General features: G+C 35.2%; 1 protein-coding gene across 4 annotated transcripts in view; it reads right to left on the bottom strand.

Moving 5' to 3' along the window:
* GOLM2 (golgi membrane protein 2) overlaps positions 1 to 20,189 on the bottom strand; it is an 84,621-nt gene that overhangs the window by 40,568 nt on the left and 23,864 nt on the right. For all 4 annotated transcript variants that reach the window (XR_013485411.1, XM_021009313.2, XM_021009316.2 and 1 more), the window contains exons 3-6: positions 17,756 to 17,858; positions 13,371 to 13,461; positions 10,128 to 10,272; positions 9,464 to 9,544 (exon numbers count right to left, since the gene is read on the bottom strand). Coding sequence is in view for 3 of the 4 variants with exons in the window: in XM_021009313.2 (XP_020864972.1) it covers positions 9,464 to 9,544; positions 10,128 to 10,272; positions 13,371 to 13,461; positions 17,756 to 17,858 (420 nt within the window). In the remaining variant the exon portion in view is untranslated. The remainder of the gene's footprint in view (positions 1 to 9,463; positions 9,545 to 10,127; positions 10,273 to 13,370; positions 13,462 to 17,755; positions 17,859 to 20,189) is intronic.

Raw genomic sequence — 20,189 nt, 5'->3', positions numbered from 1 at the left:
AAAAAATACAGCTGGCCAACTGGAAAAAAAAAGTACACTGAAGAAAACAAGTCCCTAAAAAATACAATTGGCCAAATAGGGAAGGAGGTACAAAATTTAATAGAAAACAATTTGTTAAAAATTAGAATTGGACAAATGGAAGCTAATGACTCTATGACAGAGCAAGAATCAGTCAAACAAAAACAAAAGAATGAAAAAATAGATGAAAATGTAAAATACCTCACTGGTAAAACAACTGACTTGGAAAATCAATCCAGGAGAGACAATTTAAAAATTATTGGTCTACCTGAAAATTACGATTAAAAAAAAGCCTGGATAGTATGTTTCAGGAAATCATAAGGGGAAAACTGCCCTGAGGTCCTAGAACCAGAGGTTAAAATAGCCATAGAAAGAATCCACTGATCACCTCCCGAAAGAGATCCCAAATTGAAAACATCAAGGAATATAGTAGCCAAATTCCAAAATTACCAGGTCAAAGAGAAAATACTGCAAGCAGCCAGAAAGAAACAATTTAAATATCATGGAACCACAGGACCTTGCAGCTTCTACATTAAAAGACCGTAGGGTGTGGAATATGACATTCCGTAAGGCAAAGGAGCTTGGATTACAACCAAGGATCAACTACCCAGCAAAAACCGTGCATGATCTTTCAGGAAGTAGATGGGTATTCGGTGAAATAGGGGACTTCCATACCTTCCTGATAAAAAGACCAGACCTCAACAGAAAATTTGATCTTCAAATACAAGACTCAAGAGAGACATAAAAAGGTAAATTGGACAGAAAGAAACAACATGTTATTAATAAGGGCAAACTGTTTATATCCCTACAAGGGAAGATGACACTTGTAACTATTGAGAACTGTATTGTTATTACACCTTGTTAAAGGGGTATGCATAAAGGGAGTGGGTATAAATTGACTTTGATGTAATGATAAAAAAAATCTAATCAAGTGGGTTAAATGGATCCAAGTAAGTGGATTAATCTTATCTAACTAAGAAAATGTACTGAGAGAAAAGGAAAGGAGGCAGAGAAGGATAAATTACATTACAGGAAAAGGCACAAAAACCTATTACAGCAGAGGGAAAGAAGGGAGGGAGATAAGCATTGTTTGTTTGAACCTTACTCTCATCAGATTTGGCTCAAGAAGGGAATAACATAATCAGTTAGGTATAGAAATCTAACATGCCCTACAGGCAGTAGGAGGGAAAAGGGGAAAGAAAAAAGGAGCAGGGATAAAAGAGAGGGAAGAAGTAGTAAGTGTAAAGGGTAAGAAAAGGTAGGGGGCTAACAGAAGGGACGTGGGACTGAGGGAGGTGGTGGTCAAAAGCAAAACATTAGGAATGAAAAGGAGAAAGAAAAACATAAACGGGGGGGAAAGGATGGAAAGAAAGACACAAATAGTAATCATAACTGTGAATGTGATATATGAATGTAATGGAATACTACTGTATGATGAACAGGCAGACTTCAGAAAAACCTGGAAAGACTTGTATGGTCTGATGCTGAGTGAAGTGAAAAGAACCAGGAGAACGTTGTACACAGTAATAGCCACGTTGTGCAATGACTAATATTGACAGACTTAACCCTTCTCAGAAATACAAGGATCTAAGACATCTCTAAGGGCCTCAAGATGGAGAATACTATACACATCCAAAGAAAGAACTGTGAGTTTGAATGTAGATTGAAGCATACTATTTGCTATTTTTTTTCTTCTGTTGTGTTTTGTTTCCTCTTTCTGGTGGTTCCTCCTACTGGTTCTAATTCTTACTTACAACATTACTAATGTGAAAATATGTTTAATAGGAATGTACACGTATAACCTATATCAGATTGTGCGCCTTCCTGAGGAGGGAGGTGGGGAGAGAGGGGAGAAAAATTTTAAACTCAAAAGCTTATGGAAATGATTGTTGATAAATCAAAATAAATTAATTTTTAAAAAAAGAAAGACAGTTTCTGCCCTCAGGGAGCTTACCATCTAATGAGGGAAGAAAACACACAAATGAAAGCTGAAAAGCTGAAGGTAGGTGGAGGTACCTGACCAGGTGCATGATGGAGTCCAGTCCAAAGGAGTGCAGCAAGTGTGAAATAAAGAGATGGCTGGCCTAGAAGCTCTCTTTAAATGGAGGCTTTGAGAGAAGCACTTTGTTCTGCCCTTCCAATCAGAGGGGCAGAGGGTACTGATGGAAGTGTGAGTGCTAGGGCAAATGGAACCTTGCAGGATGGTGAGTTTCCTAATGATGACGTTTCTGGGAGCATGATGGAATCCAGCCCAAAGGAGGGCAGCAAGTGGGAAAATCATAAAGATTTTGTACAAATGGGAGAATAGGCATATATCTAGGCCAGAAACTGTTTATGTTTCCTTGATGACTTTTTGGGTATATACTTAAGAACAACTCACCCACAAACCCTCATTAGAATTAAAGCAAGTAGAAATGAATGGCTGTTTACCAGTTTTGCCATACTGAAATGATAGTACATAGACTAAAAATGTTTGAAAGCCACTGGTACAGAACAGTTTTTGAAATGTGGCCAAAGCAAAATTCATAATAACTCTTCTACTCTAATTTCATCGTTACTCTGTGTGTCTTCATAGGTTTCTACTGAAAAATTTTGGCATATAAACTGCATTTGGCAATAATGTAGATAAATGACAGTATGCTAGTGAGAACTAATTTAAAAAATTTATGAATTCAAGATAACAATTCAGACAACAAAATTTCAAGTTAAAATCTAAGAAAAGTGAATATAATAAATAACAATATAAACAATAATAAAATATAATAGATATTAAAATATTATTACATATTAATATAATACAATGTGACCCTTTTTAAATAGTAGGATTAGACTTTTGGGAAAATACTAGCATAAAAATGAGTCTAAAGCATTTATCTGAGTGCTTCCTCTGTGCCAGGGACTACTTTTTAAGGGCCAAGGATCCAAATATTAAAACAAAAAGATCGTCGGTGACCTGTTTCTGTTCTAATAGGGGAAGATAACAAATATAAATGAGTAATGAGAAGGGAGGAGCGTTTTGTTCTGATGAGGTAGAAAAGGTAGTGGCAGGCAGATGATGAGATGGCTTGGCTGAATTAGATGTGAAGGTGAAGTGCAATGTGCTGTTTTTAGTCAGTCTGCAGATGGACTAAGCTAAGTAGGCTTGTTTATACACCTTAAGTTACCAGTTACCTGGGTTACAGACTCAAATATATGAGCTCCAAAGATAAATGGATTGGCATCCCCTGGGGACCTGGGCCTAGGGAATATACCACCAATGAAGCAATTAAGTGGTGCAGTGGATAGAGCACTGGGCCTACATTCAAGAAGACTTGAGTTCAAATCTGGCCTCAGGCATGTGCTAGTTGGATGACCCTGGGCAAGTCAATTAACCTCTATTTGCCTCAGTTTCCCTCAACTGCAAAATGGAAATAACAGTGCCTGCCTCGCAGGGTTGCTGTGAGGATCAAATGAGATAATATTTGTAAACTGCTTACCACAGTGTCAAGCACACAGTAGGCTTTATATAAATGCTTATTCCCTCCCCTTCCCTTCTCCAGTAAGCACAATTAGTCTGAAGCTTTTCAATGGCAAACCTGAAAGGATTTCATTTAACTAAAAAAAATTTAAAAAACACTAAACAGGAACAAGGCAAAGAAAACTAACCAATCAGTAATAACAAAACCTATAATGTGCTTGGCACTATGCTAAGGGGTCAAGAGTATAAAAAGTATATGATGGGGGTGGGGGTGGGGGTATACAAATATATAGCCTGGTCTTTGCCCTCAAATATATCTTCAAACTCAACCATTAGTGAAGCTGGTGTCCTCACTATTTTTCAAATAAGTACCGCTCATTTTGTTTCTTTGCTTTTTCCCATGTTACTTCCCTTTGCTGGAATGCAACACTTCCCATACTTCTCTATACTTATCAAGTCATATCTATCAAAGCCCCATTAATGTTCCCCTCCTTTATGAAACTTTCATTTACTGCTTACACTAATTTCTTCTTTCTTTGAAGTTCTACACTATTTTAAATAACACTCATTTTGATATTTAATAATATATCCATAGCCATATATTCAAATGTTATGTTTCATATGTACATGTCTTATCTTCTCAATGACAGTAAACTTCTTAAAGGAGAGAATCATGTCTTATTTTTCTTTTGTAGCCCCCAAAGGCTTTCAACAAATACTCATCAAATGAAGCTGAAAAACTATTCAAATGTTCAGTTAAAGAGTCAGAAACTACTTCATGGTATTATTTGGATGAATTAAGTTCCACTCTGGAAAGTTAAGCACTAGCATTGCTGATTATGATCAGCCAAGCCTTGGATCACTTCCACCATTTGTTGCCTTTGCTCCTACAGCTGTAGAGGCTACAGCTACAGCTACTGAGAATAAAGGTGGAGAAAATTACACAACCATTCTGAAGGGATCCAGTACAAATTTATGCTGCACAGCCTCAACTGGGCCCTCACTGTTGCTAGGCAAGTCTACTCCTCCTCCCTTATCAACTCACTATCCCACTCTCCACAACAGCTCTTCCAGATCTTTTCATCTCTCTCAAAACCTCCCATTGCTTCTCCTCCCCCATCCCCTCAGATGAGAATTTTGCCTCATATTTTATAGAACAAATAGAGGCCATTCCTCATTATCTCTTATCATTGCCTCCTGCCACTGTCCCTTTCTTCACCCCTGTCTCACTTGATGAAGTAGCACTACTCCTTACCAAGGCTAAACAATCCCATTCCATCCTCTCCTACAACAGATTTCCTGCTCTGTCATTCCTATTCTTTCACTTCTATTTTTGTTTTTAATTTAATATTCTATTTTCCCAATTACATATAAAATAATTTTAACTTTCTCTTTTTCAAATTTTGAGTTTCAAATTCTCTCACTTCCTCCCTTTCCCCTCTCATTGAGAAGGCAAGCAATTTGACATAGGTTATACATGTGTAGTCATGCAAAACACATTTCCATGTAAGTCTTTGTCTTTTACTTATTTTCAATCTCTCCTTGTCTACTGGTTCACTCGCTTCTGACTATAAACATATCCATGTTTCCTCCATCCTGAAAAAACCCTCACTTGAGCCTTCCATTCCTGCTAACTATCACCCTATATTTCTTCTACCTTTTGTAGTTAAACTCCTCAAAAAGGCTGTCAACAATAGGTGCCTCCACTTTCTGTCCTCCTCCTCTCTTCTTTACCCTTTACACTCTGGCTCTCAACCTTGTCATTCCACCAAAACTGCTCTCTCCAAAGTTACTAATGATTTCTTAGTTGCCAAATCCAAAGGCCTTTTCTAATCCTCATTCTCCTTGACCTCTCTGCAGTCTTTGACAGTACTGATCACTCTCCTCCTTAATACTCTCTTCTCTCCAGGTTTTCTAGGATACTCTCTCCTGGTTATCTTCCTATTTATCTGACCATTCCTTCTCAGCCTTTTTTGCTAGATCCTCAACTAGATCATGCCCTTTAACCATAGGTGTCCCACAGGGCTCTGTCCTGGCCCCTCTTTTCTTTTTCCTCTATAATACTTCACTTGGGGATTTAATTACCATCTCTATGCTGAAGATTCTCAAATCTACCTGTCTTGCCCCTGCTGATTCCCAATCTGACATCACCAACTGCCTTTCAGATATCTCGAACTGCATGTCCAGTAGACACCTTAAACTCAACAGATCTCATCTTTCTCCCTAAATCTTCCACCTTCCCTGTTGCTGTAGAGAGCAACATCATTCCTACCTCCCTAACCCCCTGTCCCTCAGGTTTGCAACCTAGGAGTCATTCTGGATTCCTCACTATCTCTCACCCACTGCCATCCCAATATCCAATCTGTTGCCAGGTCCTATCAATTTCATTTTTGCAATGTTTCTCAAATATTCTCCCTTCTCTCCTCTAATATACCTCTAGGTGATGAGGCACTCATCACCTCACACCTGGATTATTGAAGCTGCTTGCTTGGTGGGTCTGTGAACCTCCAATCTCTCCTCATTCCAATCCATCCTCCATTCAGCTGCTAAAGTGATTTTCAAAAAGCCCAGGTCCAACCATGCCACCCCACCCCTCACCCCTTCCACTCAATAACCTCCAGTGGCTTCCTATTCTCTCCAGGATTTCTTCACTGGCTGGTGATAACTGTAAATGCCAATCTTACTGGCACCAAATCTGAGAAGCATAGAATTAGGGGGAATAAAAAGGATGAATAAAGAGAAAGAAGTAGGGAGAACACAGAAGAAAGCAGTGAACAGCCAAAGTGGCAGCTGAGATTAGAAGCAGAAATAAGTTTGGCAAAAAGCATACCCACAATCACTGGAGTTAAGGAATAAGAGAAAACCTCAAAAGTCATAGAAGAAGAGAAGAAAAAACCTTTAACAAGATGCTGAGGGAAGAAAAGGTTTTATATCAGTTATCATTGAAAAAAGTCTTGTAACCAAGACATAGGGAATTTACACAAAGATGCAAGATCAAGAGCCATTTCCCAATTGGGAAGTTATAAAGGAATTTGAACAGATTTAACCAGTTTTAAAAAGAAGAATTATAAACCATCAATGACCACATTAAAACATGCTATAAATCAAAGTAAGAAAAATGCATATTAAAACAACTCTGAGATTTTACCTTAAATCCAGCAAATGGACAAAGATGACAAAAAGCAGAAACAGTCAATACTGGAAGGGCTGTGGGAAGATGGAGCTGTGAAGTGACCCAACAATTCTGGAAAGCAATGTGGAATTATGCAAGAAAAGTGGGTAATTGTTGCTTGAGTGTTTACACTTAGGCACATGCCATAAGGAGGATAAAGGCCAGAAAAGAGTTCTATTGTATACCAAAATATTCCTGGTAACAAAGAGCTGGAAATAAAATGAAAGGCCATTCACTAGAGAATGGCTGAATAAACTGTGGTATATGAAAATAATGAAATATTATGCATTGGGAAATGCCAAATATGAGAGATTTAGATAAACAAGAGAAGATATATGTATAATCTAGTACAAAGTAGAACCAGTAAAAAAAAATATACACAATGACTGCAACAGAGTAAATGAAAAGAAGACCAAAAGGAAGACAAACTCTACTTAACTGTAAAAACCAGAAACAGTTCTGAAGTAGCGATAACAAAATATAACCCTACTTACTGGCAGAGAGTCAGGCAATTATGGGGGCAAAGTGCTGCCTACACTGTCAGATATCGTCACCCTAATGGTTGTTTTTACTTAACTATTTTTAATTGCTATAAAAGAGAATTCAGTTCTGATATGAGTATGTATCTCCATGTGAAATGACCATGATGTAAAAATAAAAAGCATTAATAAAATTTATTTTAAAATAAACATCATTACATAGCAGTTGGGTTTTAAAGTTAATTCGTGTGATGTAAATAATGAGTACTTGAAATTACCTTTGAAAACCCCTTAAATTACAAATAAAGTATAATATCTTTAAAGAGTTCTAGCTAGGAAGGGGTTAGTGTTTCTTTAAAAGAAGACAGTCTATATCAGAGTGCATGGGGAGCTCAAATGGTTGCCACAGTAAAAACTGAATGAAAATTATAGTTTTTAAATATCCAGCTAAAGTTATTGAACAGGAAATGCAGAAAGACTTCTACTCATATAGTATAAAATAAAAACCAATAAAGACTTAGTTGGCCGGAAAACTAATGATAAAGGAAAACAACACTATTAAAAGGGTCTCATGTATAAGTGTGATTACATTAAAGTAGGGGTTCTTATCTTTTTTTGTGTCGGACCCCTCTGGCAGTCTGGTAAAGGTGATGTACCCCTTCTCAGAATAATATTTTTAAGTGCATAAAATAAAATACATCGGATTACAAGAGGAACTAATTATATTGAAATAAACGTGTAATTCTTTTTCCATCTAAGTTCATGGACTCCCTGAAATCTATCCATGGAGAGTTTCACAGATCCTAGGTCATGAAGTTGTACATTAGAAGTATGATCATATCACTATATAACTGTTCCTTCCTCCAGCTTCACCATGAAGCAATAGAGGACACAAGGAAGCCAAAGTGATTACAGCAAGGCCTCCTAGCTAACCAGGAATGCTAGGAAGCCAAATTAAAGCTGCCATTCTCATTAACTCTACTTTCCTAATCACAATGAATCTACATGACGAAGAGGAGATTCTAGAACCCTACTTGGGCTAAAAACATGGAGGCAGGTGAATGAAAGAGATCAAGAAAAGTTTCAGGGAGGAGGTAGCATTTGCACTGAGCCAGAAGGGTATTCTTGAAGAAGGGAAATCATATAGAGTGACACAGATGGGGGAAAGCACTAGAATTATTCAGGCAACAGTGCTTAGTTTATTTGATCTGCAGCAAAGATTATATGAAAGGAGAAAAGGTTGAATAACAGGATAAGGACTTTGGATTTCAGGTTGGTAAAGTAACGGATATCTACTCCAAGTTTTTTAAGGTGATGTGATCAAACCTTAAGAAAGTAAATCTGGCAACTAAGTACTGGATGTGATTACAGAAAGAGACTGTAGACAAGGAAACCAGTTAGGCTAAAACAACAAGTAATAAGGGTTTGAATTGGATTAGTGACAAAAGGAATGGATATGAGAATCCTGACTTTATCACTATATCATAGCACAACATAGTAATTGTTCACAAATTATATCCCTGAAGCATCAAGAAAAAGTTAAATTAAGTTCTGTATATTCTTTTTACTAAGGCAGAAAAGTATGCATTATATTTTTTAAAATATTAAATAACAGTGTAAGAGAAAAGTTGAGGAATTTAAAGAAATAACCCTCAGCTGTCTAGGAAGTCAGACCACATTTCCAGATTACACTGGATAATTATTACTGTTAATAAAATGAAAAAAGTATTTTCATATTATTACAGAAACATAATATATTCTAGCCAAACTAGGCTATATATCCTTCTTCTTATCCTACCCCTTCCCTATGACCAGATCTGTGTCTTTTTTAATATACACCACATCAATCAAGTATTTATTAAATACTTACTATATGATATTATATATGTGTGTCTTTGATCATGTTGTCCCTTATATTAAAACATACTCCCTTCTCAACTCCACCTGCCTTCCTTTACATCCAGGTGTCATATTCTCCATGAAGCTTTCCCTCAAACTCCCAGCTGAAAATGAATTCAGTCTCTCACAGTACTGTGAGCAGACTTCTACCTTACACTTAATCATATTTTGCCTTACATTAGTCACTTGTATATATGTCTTATCCTCTCTACTAGACTATAAGCTCCTTGAAGACAGGGTATACATCTTATTTTGTCTTTATATTCTCAACATAAACATAGTATCTTTTACATAGAAGGTAATTAATATTTGATAAATAGTATTTATATTGTCGACCTCAAATTTATGGCTCTTCACAAGTTTTCCACTTAAAATTAAAAAGCAGAATCAGCATAAAAAGTTCATCCGTTAAGAATATGTCTTGTTACCCTTACTTACAGGTAGGAAGATCATCAGCTTTTGCAAGGTCATTCTCTTCTATTCCAGGCATGCCTGCATCACCAGCTCGTTTAATTTGTTCTGTCCAAGAAATGACAAAAATATATTTCTGTATTTTTCCAAAGTAAATTGAAAATATGTGAGGGGAAAGTAACATTTTCCATCCAATGAACAATTTTCATCCACTTTCTGATACTCTTTGTCAATGACTTGGTATTCATTGTATCATCACATCCTGAAACAAGAAAAGTTCTAAATCCTAAATCCATTTACTTTTTCCCATCTTTTTACCAAAGGAATATTTAATTATTTACAACTTGGGGGGAGAGGAAGGATATGACTTTGACACAATACTGAAAACTTCACAGGCAGAGTGGCATACTGGACAGAATACAGCCATGAAGTCAGAATCATCTGGGTCCAAGTTCTACCCCTGACATGAATTAACTGTATCACCACTGGTAACATACATGTGTATGTATATATGTGCACGCACAATATTTATCTATACCCCCTGCACACATACATACATACATACATACATATACACAAACACAAACAAACATATATGAAACTGATCACAGATAAACTAACTTTATAAATCTGAAGGGAAGATTTACAAACAGGAAGAAAAAAACACACAATCAATATATTTTTAAAATACCTTTCCCATGTGCAACATGATTGCTTGAGGGTTTCTCATTCTTATCTGCAGCATTCTCAACTTCACTTGGAATATTTTTGGGTACTTCCTGAACTTTTGTATCCAGTTCAATTACATTATTCTGCTGAGTCTTTAGGGCCTCTTGCTGTTGAAAAATATAGATTTGGCAATAGGAAATATTTTTCCATTCAAAATGTTACATACTTGTTTACTTCTTACATGTCCAGAAACAATTACACACACACACATACATATACATGTATATATGCCAACTTTTTAACCCTATATATATAATAAAGTGTTATATAGGATATACTGTTTTATTATTGAATGGGATAGGGAATCAGAAAAGCTGTGTTCAAATCCTGGCTATGACACAGACAAATCACAGAACTACTTAGCTTGTTTCCTCATCTGTAAAATATGTACATGTTGGGCATGTAGGGGCAGGGTGAGGACAGGAATAATACTTAAACTACCTTCTGCTCAGGATTGTGAGGAAAATGTTCTGTAAACTTTAAAGCACTACATAAAGGTGAATTATTATTATTTAGTAATAGGAAATCACAAAAGTATAACAAAGTTACATTTTAAAGCTCCAATTACAATAAATGGCCTAAAATGTTAGGCTTACCTAACTATTCAATTAAATATGTTATTGAGAAAACTATATTTACTTATGTAGCTATTTTTGTAAAAAAAAAAATTTTATACATGTCCCATTACTAGAACTAAAAAGTAATGGGAAGAAAAATGTTCTCTGCCACTGTTAATAGAAGCTAGAACAATGAGCACAGATGTTCACCTACCATTACTATCTATATTACCACCATGTTGTGATTTTAACAATAATATCTATCATTTCCCAGCAAATTCTAACCTTGCATATATGTATATTTAGAGAGGGAGAGATGTATATGCACATACACATACATATATACACTGGGTATCTCAAAAGTCTCATTGCAGTTTTATGCCATTTTAAGTTTTAAAAGTTAAAAAGTAACTTTGTTACTTTGTGATTTCCTATTACAATGCAACTTAAAATTGCACTAAGACTTTTGGGACATGCTATGTATATGTATCTCCTTTCCTTATCTATATCTATAGATATCAGTACCTGGAGATAGTATACATTAAGTTACAAAACATTTTTAGACAGAATACTTAGCCTGGATTATAACCTGTTACACTTCTCATAATGGAATTATACATTTTTTGAAGAGCTTTCTTTTTCTTTCATCATCTATTCAAATAGGTTTAAACATACAGAGCAATCAGAATTTATTAATAATTTTCATTGCAGGAGGTTTGCCTGTAATGAAATTAAGTTTATTCTAATAAAAGGATGCCACCTTCTATGCTGAATGAACAGAACAAGATAACTCAAAATCCTTTTGTCGTATAGAGGATGATTTTATGGCATCAGAATTTCAGATAAGGTTGACACTGTCACTCTAAAGAGCAGCTTGACAAGTTTTGTAGTTTGTTTCCACAAAGTAAATTTACTATAGGTATGAACATATATATATGTATATGTATATATATGTAAATTATAATTATAAAGTCTAATTTCATATAATGAGACCATTTCTAGGTTCCAGTTTTCTACTCCTAACAACCTATTCATTGCTTTCCTAATGAAGACATATAATAAATTCCCTTCAATTTTTTCTAGTCAAAAAAATCAAAAGCAAATAGACATAGTCAGATATGCCTGTCCACTAACAATCAGTATTAAGAAAGATCTTCCCTAAATACAAGAACAATTCTGATGCATCACTGCGACATGGTCAGGACCTGGATTATGCTAACACAGCACAATCTCTGGCAGGTTACACCAAGCTGGAAAGGCTTTGGGTAGGGCACCATACCAGCTAACTTGAGGGAGATTTATCAACAGGCTGACTACAGGAAGATGTAGTTTTTGGTCATAGTAACTCTTACAACTTGTCAACCAGGCCACAGGAGAAGAATTGGGATCTGCACAAGTGGAAGGAATACTCACCCTGATAAAATCACAGATTAATTATTAATAAAAAGTTTCATTACCATAGGATTGGTGCTTAATTTTTTTGGCTACAGAAACTCATGAAATGGTTTACCAAGGCATGGAAGGTATTGGATCTACATTGATGGAGTAAAATCATACAACGATGGAAATCAAAGGTCCTTGTAGTATCGAAAAAATATTAACCATCAAAGTATATATTGGTCTTCAGATAACATATTTATGTATGATACTGGTGTCAGAATATAAAATATTAAACATTCTCAATAAAATTTAACATTCCCTTTCTCCCACTCCCTGCCCTAATACTGTACTGGTAACTGTGAAGGGGATGGAGAGGAAAGAGGGCTTATTTATTTCTAAGCATCCTTTCCTGGGGAATCAGGAATTGCTGGTAGGAAGACTGGTGATTATAATGAATCTTCAAAATGAAAAGGATGGACTAGATGACCTCTAAGATTGCTTTCATATTTAAACTTCTATGATTCTAATTTTCTATCATGGGATTAGATTATTATCTTGACAAATATTCAATGTCAAGGTAGGATACTTTTGCACTAGGTGGAAAGAAAGGGTTTTAATATGATAAATTGTCTATTCCCTGCAAAAGCCCTCCAAAAATGCTTGGTATCGGAGGTCAAGCTCTAAAGGTGAACAATTGTACAAAAAAAATATCCTGGTACCAATGATTTTGCTGTATTTAGCTAACGTTGAGCCAAATCCATTCAAACAACATGCAATTCAACAAGCACTTATTAAGCAATTTACTATGTGTAGGACACTGATTTAAGGCACTGGGACACCTCAATGAACAAGTAAAGAATGGAAGAGAGGAGGGGAAGCTTTTCAAATGCTTGATCCCTAACTCTAACCCTACCACCCTCTTTCCCAAAAATAACCAAAACTGCTTCTAGTAGTTTTTGTTTAATTCTATGTCTAATGATTATTAAATACTGAATTGTTGCGCAAATTTTTTAAAAAATTGGCTCATATTCAGTAGAAAATTATTCAATATATAATCTGGCAAATATATCAAAGAAAAAGTATTTTAAAAAAACCAATAAGGAAATTTAAGCTAACAGTGAATTTTAAAACCTTTAGACAACTGCAGTCATGTAAACATTCAATCTGTCTGGCAATTAAGGTGTTACTATAAAATTGCTGTCTGAATTTCCCAAGTTTTAAACAAAATAATATATCTCAATAAAAGAAAATACTTAGAAATGATTTACCTTTTGTTCTTGCAAAAACTGATCTGCTAACTTTTTTATGTTTTCTTCATGCTGTGCTCTTAGTTCCTTGATCTGTTGCCCACACTGAAAACTAAAATGGAAACAATCATTCTTGTTACACTGACTTCCTCTCCAAGTTGCTTAGAAGTGGGCACACATTTGAAAAGGTGTGTATGGTTCAGCATGGCAATAGAAATACAGAAAGCTAGTAGTCAGTAAGAAAAGCATCAGTTAACAAGTGACCAATAAAGCAGACTTTAGAAAGAGTGAAGTGTTCAGTATCTATTATTATTTTTGAACTGCACACAATTTCTACAGCTAGCTTCATTAACAAGAGAGAAAAAGATGGTAGCAAAAGAGACAAAATTATTTTACCACCACGAACCAGGAAAGGATGAGAACCACTAGCAAAAAATTTAACAAGGATTTTCTGGAGGTATTTGTCTAAGAGTTAGTACATGCTTTAATTTTTAGCAAGCCTGGTAATCTGGAAAGGAAAATAAAAAACTTCAAATTTAAACAGAAGAATGGAGAGAGGAGGAAGAATGAGGAAGAAGTATGACCAGGGGATAATATGAAAGGAAAATGAAATTGCTTTTACAAAAGTGGCCTATCATCTACTGAGAAAATTCTTGCCTGTGTGGACTGGGGTCTAGCCTATGTAGGTGTATATGTAAGCATATGTGAAGACAAGAAATCACAAGGCAGGAGTATAACAAAGTGGTTTTATTCTACTTTGCCCTCAACCAACGCTTTCCCCTTCTCTTATTACCTTACAGGTTAGTTTTATATACTAGCTTCCCTTCCAAAAGGGCATTTTTCCTTTTTCGTCTTTACCTTTGGTCCTCCACAAGGTCCTACTCCAATGCCTCATCTTGGCACAGGGATGACCCTGGGCTCTCCAAGGTTTGCCAGTGGAATGCAAGCACTAATAGGTTCTACAACAGCGTGAAAGCTATTAGTATGGTAGTGACAGCTGACTCTTTGCTTTCTGAGGACCAGCCTGTCCAAACCCATATCCTTATTACCTGAGGGCTTAGTGATGAATTCTTAGGTCATGACAACCCATGAAACAAAGAAAAACACAAAATGGCCTGCATGGCACTCTTCTATTTCTGAAATGATAGTGACAAAGCAGCAAAAAGGGCAACAGAGGATTCAACTGTCCAAAAATATTAATTTAACTGTTGTTACTATAAAATGTGAGATCCTTGTCTAGTGACTAATACCTGAACATGTTACTAGAGGAAATGAAACATACCAATCTTGACATTCTTACTAGAAATAAAGCTAATACTAATCAATCAATCAATTTGTTAAGTACATTCGTTAAACACCTACTATATGCCAAGGACTGAGCTAGTTGCTGGAGATGAAAATGAAGCAGTTCCTGCTCTCAAGAAATTTAAAACTAGCAGATAAAAGGAACTATAACTAAATGGGAAAAAAATGGCTGTCCTTGGAAAGATGCGTCAGTAAAGTGGGTTTTATCTTATATCCTAGGGCAACAGGAACCATCATTTCATGGGACATTTGATCACCTTGTATTACAATGTTCACAATGAGCATTTGCAAAAAGATTACAAAAATAATTGCAATTTACATGCCAACATCTGCTACAGAGAATGAGGAAGTAGAGAAATTCTCTAAGAATTAGATAAAAACTTCCAAATTTAATCAACAAATACTTTAATACAAAAATGTGTACTGAGGAAGACAATGAAAAATTTGTTGAAAAGGTGTTCATGAGTAAATAAGTGAGGCTAAAGGTTCTTAAGACTATACAAAAGTTCCATACCCTTATGTCGTGAATACATTTTTTCAAACAAAGTCAGGAGTCACTGAACAAAGGAAATGACAAATAATACCATAAAAAGAGAAGTTTATTATATTCTGATAGACAGGATATGATTGGTTACTGATGTGGGAAGCACTTCTGAATCAGCTGTCTATGTATAGTCAGACAGTGGACTTGTTAGGGCAAAGTTAAAAATCAATACCTAATTAGAAGAATAAAAATGAGAAGACATAGTATATAAGTGAAGCAACTCCAACTTGGTCGATTTAAGCAAATTATGAACACCAGAAAATAGGAAATGAATTTAAAAAACCAAATAGGCATCAACACAGGCTATCACTACTTCCTAAAGAAGTTTAACTGTTATAAATCAACTCTCCCAAATGGAGATCAGAAGAGCCTAAAATTACCCCAGTCAGCAAAAAATCTATCTCCTTGAAACTCAGATTAATATGTCAGCCAAGGGCAACCTGGCTCATTTGTAACATCTTATGGAAGAAGATGGTGGAAAATTATGAACAGTATCTTCCCATAAAACCGCAAGGAACAGTGGAAGAAACAAAAGTTTGCAGAAAGCTTGGCAAGAGACCCAAGTATGTCAGATCATTTCAGAGGCATCCATGAATGAAACTGGAAAGAAGACAACAAATAGACAAAAACTGGAAAAATCATTAAAAAATTCTAAAATAATTTCCTCCATCAATGACAAGTAAGTTATCATATTTGTGCACTAATGTTACATTCCTGGTGTACTAAAATAAGAAAACAGTTCAATGGCCCTAGCCTTTTCTGATCTCGCTTAATGCTACAGCTTTCCTCTGTTGATTATCTCCAATTCTGTTTATAAAAGGTTGTTTGCATATTGTCTCCTCCAGATATGGTAAACTCCTTGGGAGTAGTAACTGTCTTGTCTTTCTTTGTATCTCCAGGATTTAGATTATTGTCTGCCACATAGAAAGCACTTTAAAAATACTTACTAAAGATGGAAAGAATAGCCAGATTAGACCAAGTATATACAAAGGAGATCTATGCTGGAGGCAACACAAATTTGAAGTTGTAGAAGAATCAATTCTCAAGCTATCTGAAAGAGGGAAGGACGCTAAACACTTGGGAAAAAAATTACAGAATTTTATTATTTTCACAGAAAGGTGACTGATAAAATATCAATAACTGTCTTCCATACATACTTACATTCCCTTTATTATGAAATTAAATCACACAAGGCATGCTGGGAGTCTTCTATAAATGACATTATACAGCAAACCACATCTTTATAGTCACACAAATGGCTGAAAGGTGTAGAAAATGTAAGATCCCACTATAAATGCTGTCTTCCAAAAAGGTGTCTCTCATTCATATATCAAAACCATACAATATTCCCTGGAAGTTGTAACACCAAAAATATCTTTGTCTAACAACACTACTGTTATTAATATCAAGAAAGATATAGAATAAGACAAACATATTTTCTCCAAAAGTATATATTGCTGTCATGGAAGATGTCCAATGTATAGTACAAGTGGAAGTGAGATCCTCTATATACTTCTATTTGCAGATGGTACTGTACTAATTGCATCAAGCCCTGGAATATAAATAGCTTTTAAATGGGATTTTGAACCATTAAAAAGAGCTTAATCTAACTACCCACAGAGAAAAAACTAAGTGAATAAAAGATTTCTGTTGTCCACACTATAATATGCAGCTGGAGAGATAGCCTGTAGAGCTACAAAATCTGTGTGTAAATGTGTATGTGTAAGTATACACACATACATATGTATATATAACATGAATAGATATGGGAAACTGTGCAGTACTTTATGGCTTTGGCTTATGAAATAATATTGTATCTGATGAATTAATGTTGTAAGTCACTCAAAGGTCAATGGAAAGATACACAGTAGATGTGAGTAGTCTGGAGCTCAAAATCAATGAAGATCTGTGTAGGAGAAGTAGTATAAAGGATATCATCAGAGAGATAAATGGTTGAAAAAGAAGTGGGTTGGTCAAATGAAGGATAGTTAATTGACAGCCTACAGGCTCCAATAGTAACCACTTGATGTTACAAATTCTACAAGAGGGCTCCTAATACCTTGTAGGAGATTTAAAGGACGATATGAATGAGTCATGCTGGATGACTCTGCTGGATGGATTGATATCTGCACCACTGAAGGAAATACTCATATTTAGGAGATCACTGATCCGAAAGTAAATTTTTACTGCTATTTGTTAGGTGTGCTGATGGGTTTTTCTGACACATAAAGATATACATGCTGTCTTTTCTGAAGGATTTAGCATCTAAAGGAGTCTGTTAAAATTCCTGGGCCTGTGTAATACAAGTTATTACGACAGACAGATAGCTCATAGATCCTATGTGCGTAATAAGAGGGACTACTGTGATTTCCAATGTGCTAAAATGGAAATGTGTCAAATATGGATTCCAAAAGGACAAAAAAAGTCAATGAAAGGAGAGATCTGAAGGCTGAAATAGGTAGAGAAGTAGCAGAAAGAGGAGAATAGAAACTAAAAAGGGGAATATATTTAGGTTTCTAAATTAAGAAATATGGATAAATATTTCTGACCTTCTTACCTTTCATACTCTAACCTCTTCCCAAAGTAAGTATTGTTTTTCTTGTAATCGTGAAGTTGATCCTCTTGTCTAAGGAATTCTTGACGAAGCTCAGCAAGTTGTTCTAACCCAAAAATAAATAAATAATAAAAAGGAAAGTTCACTTTCTTTGATCCTTCCTACTAAAAAATTCAACTAAGTTGTAGCAGGCTTTCAAAATAAAATTACTGCACATTTCCCAATTAATCTATCCATAATCTTGAGGGTGATAAATAATATCATTAGCATAGTACTCTGATTCTGATATGTAAATGGATAACAAAATTTATTTTAAATTTATGTAGCTTAGCAGTGTTTACTCATACCAAAAGTAATGAAGTCATATCTTCTTCTCATACTATATAGACCAAAGATGAAAGTGAAAAGTATAGTACTAATAGTTCTACCTTCTTCACAAATTCAATAATCTGTGATTTCATCAGCAACTAAGTGGAATAGTAGAGATTAGAAGACCAGGAGTCTGAAAGACCTGAGTTCAAATCATACCACTTAGATTACTAGTTGTATAATCCTGGACACGTTATTTAACCTCTTTCTGAATCATTTTGCTCTTTTGTACAATCAGGATAACAATAGGGTGAACCTCATAGGGTTGTTGTAATGATCCAGTGAGGTAACATATATAAACATATATAAAATGCTACTTAAATGTTAGCTATTGTTTTCAATATTATTACTATCATGGATACTCTCCCTCCATTCTTCAGCAACACCTCTATACCTTGGTTGATTGTATTTGAGAGCTATGTAGTCATAAAAAAACCTCATTATTGTGCAGCCAACCTACTTCCTCTTCTACAGAACTCCTTTCTATCCTTTAAATCTCAATTCAAATGCCACCTCTTCTAAAAAGACTTCCATCATGTTGCTAATTAGTAATGGCCTTCTCTTTGGAACCTCACAAGGCACTTTATTTTGCATATCTCTAATTCACTTATCCCATATGGATTATAGTTATTTTTGTTTGTGCCTTTACCATCAGCACATTATAAACTCCACTAGGGCAGTACATATTTTATCTAAACTCTCCACCTTCCTCTAGTGCCTAGGTATAGTGAGCACTGCACAGAGGAGGCAATTAAATGTTTGTAATTTAATTTATTCATAAAAACAGTATGCTCTAACAGTATAAACCATCTTAAACAACCTACTTTGGTGACTACTGTTATGGACATTGTTCCCCTGGTCTCCTGATAAAGGAATTTAAGTACAGTGTGGAAAAAGAGTAATAATCTCTATTATTTTATCAGACGATATATGATAGCAACAATGAAACAAGAGAAAAATCCCTTATATTTTTCCTCAGATTGTAAAAAGACAAGCATGTTCCATGAATAAACTATGACCAGTAGACATACATGCCTGACACTGAGATTTTTGTTTGTGAATTAAAGAACTTTCTTTACTTTAAAATTGCATCTTATGTAGGTATAAAGCTAACAACAAACTCAAAATTAAACAACAAATTTAATCAGGCATAGCTAACAAAATGCATATTTGTCATGGTATGCTAACAAAACATAAATGAGAATGTGATAGTTCACATAAAATAACTAATTAGGATAAGGATAATTTTTACATAGCAATAATTAAACTTAAGCCTTTTCTCTTTCCAGTTTTATTTTCAGGTATCTCTAATCAGATCATTTTTGTGATTGTTTGCTTTTTAAATTATATTTAATTTTTTTTCAATCAGCAAAAATCTACCTTTTTCTCTCACATTACAACCCCGCCTTCCCCATTGAGAACAAAAGAAAAACAAAACCCTTTTTGTAAACACATACAATCAAGCAAAACAAATTTATGCATTGGCCAAGTCCAAAAAAAATTCATGTCTCCTTCTGGATTCTAAGTCTTTCACTTCTCTATCATGAGAAAGGTAGCATGTTTCAGCATCAATACTCTGGAATTGTGGTTGATTATTGCATTCATCAGAATTCCTAATTCTTATAAAGCTGTTTCTCTTTACCATAGGGTCGTCATTGTATGGTTGTCAGCCTCTCCCTTGCACTGAAGTGCTATGTACAGTGTGCTCTCAGCCAAAACCCTTCCCCAGTGTCTACAGACCTCTTTTTCTGTTTTCCTATGGTGACCTGGACTGGAAAAATAATTCACTATAATTTTAAAAAATTTCCTCATCAGGATTAAGTGCATTTTGGGGGTCTATTTGGAGGAGTTTTGGGGTGGGGGCAGAGAGAGCTATATTGCTTTCTGCTACTTTACCATGTTGGCTCCTATATAATAGTCAGTCTTAATATATCAACAGTCTCTCATCACACAGATATTTACAAATTGATAATCCCTTATTTTAAGTTCCAAATTCTCTCCCTCCCTTTTCCCCACCTATTGGGAAGGCAAGAAAAAAGAAAATTTATGGAGAAAGATTCACACTTCA

Source organism: Phascolarctos cinereus, unplaced genomic scaffold (assembly GCF_003287225.1).
Source record: "Phascolarctos cinereus isolate Bilbo 61053 unplaced genomic scaffold, phaCin_HiC Scaffold_3;HRSCAF=262, whole genome shotgun sequence".
NCBI classification, from domain to species: Eukaryota; Metazoa; Chordata; class Mammalia; order Diprotodontia; family Phascolarctidae; genus Phascolarctos; species Phascolarctos cinereus.
The sequence above is the reverse complement of the archived record's forward strand: the minus strand, read 5'-3'. Positions and strand labels throughout refer to the sequence as shown.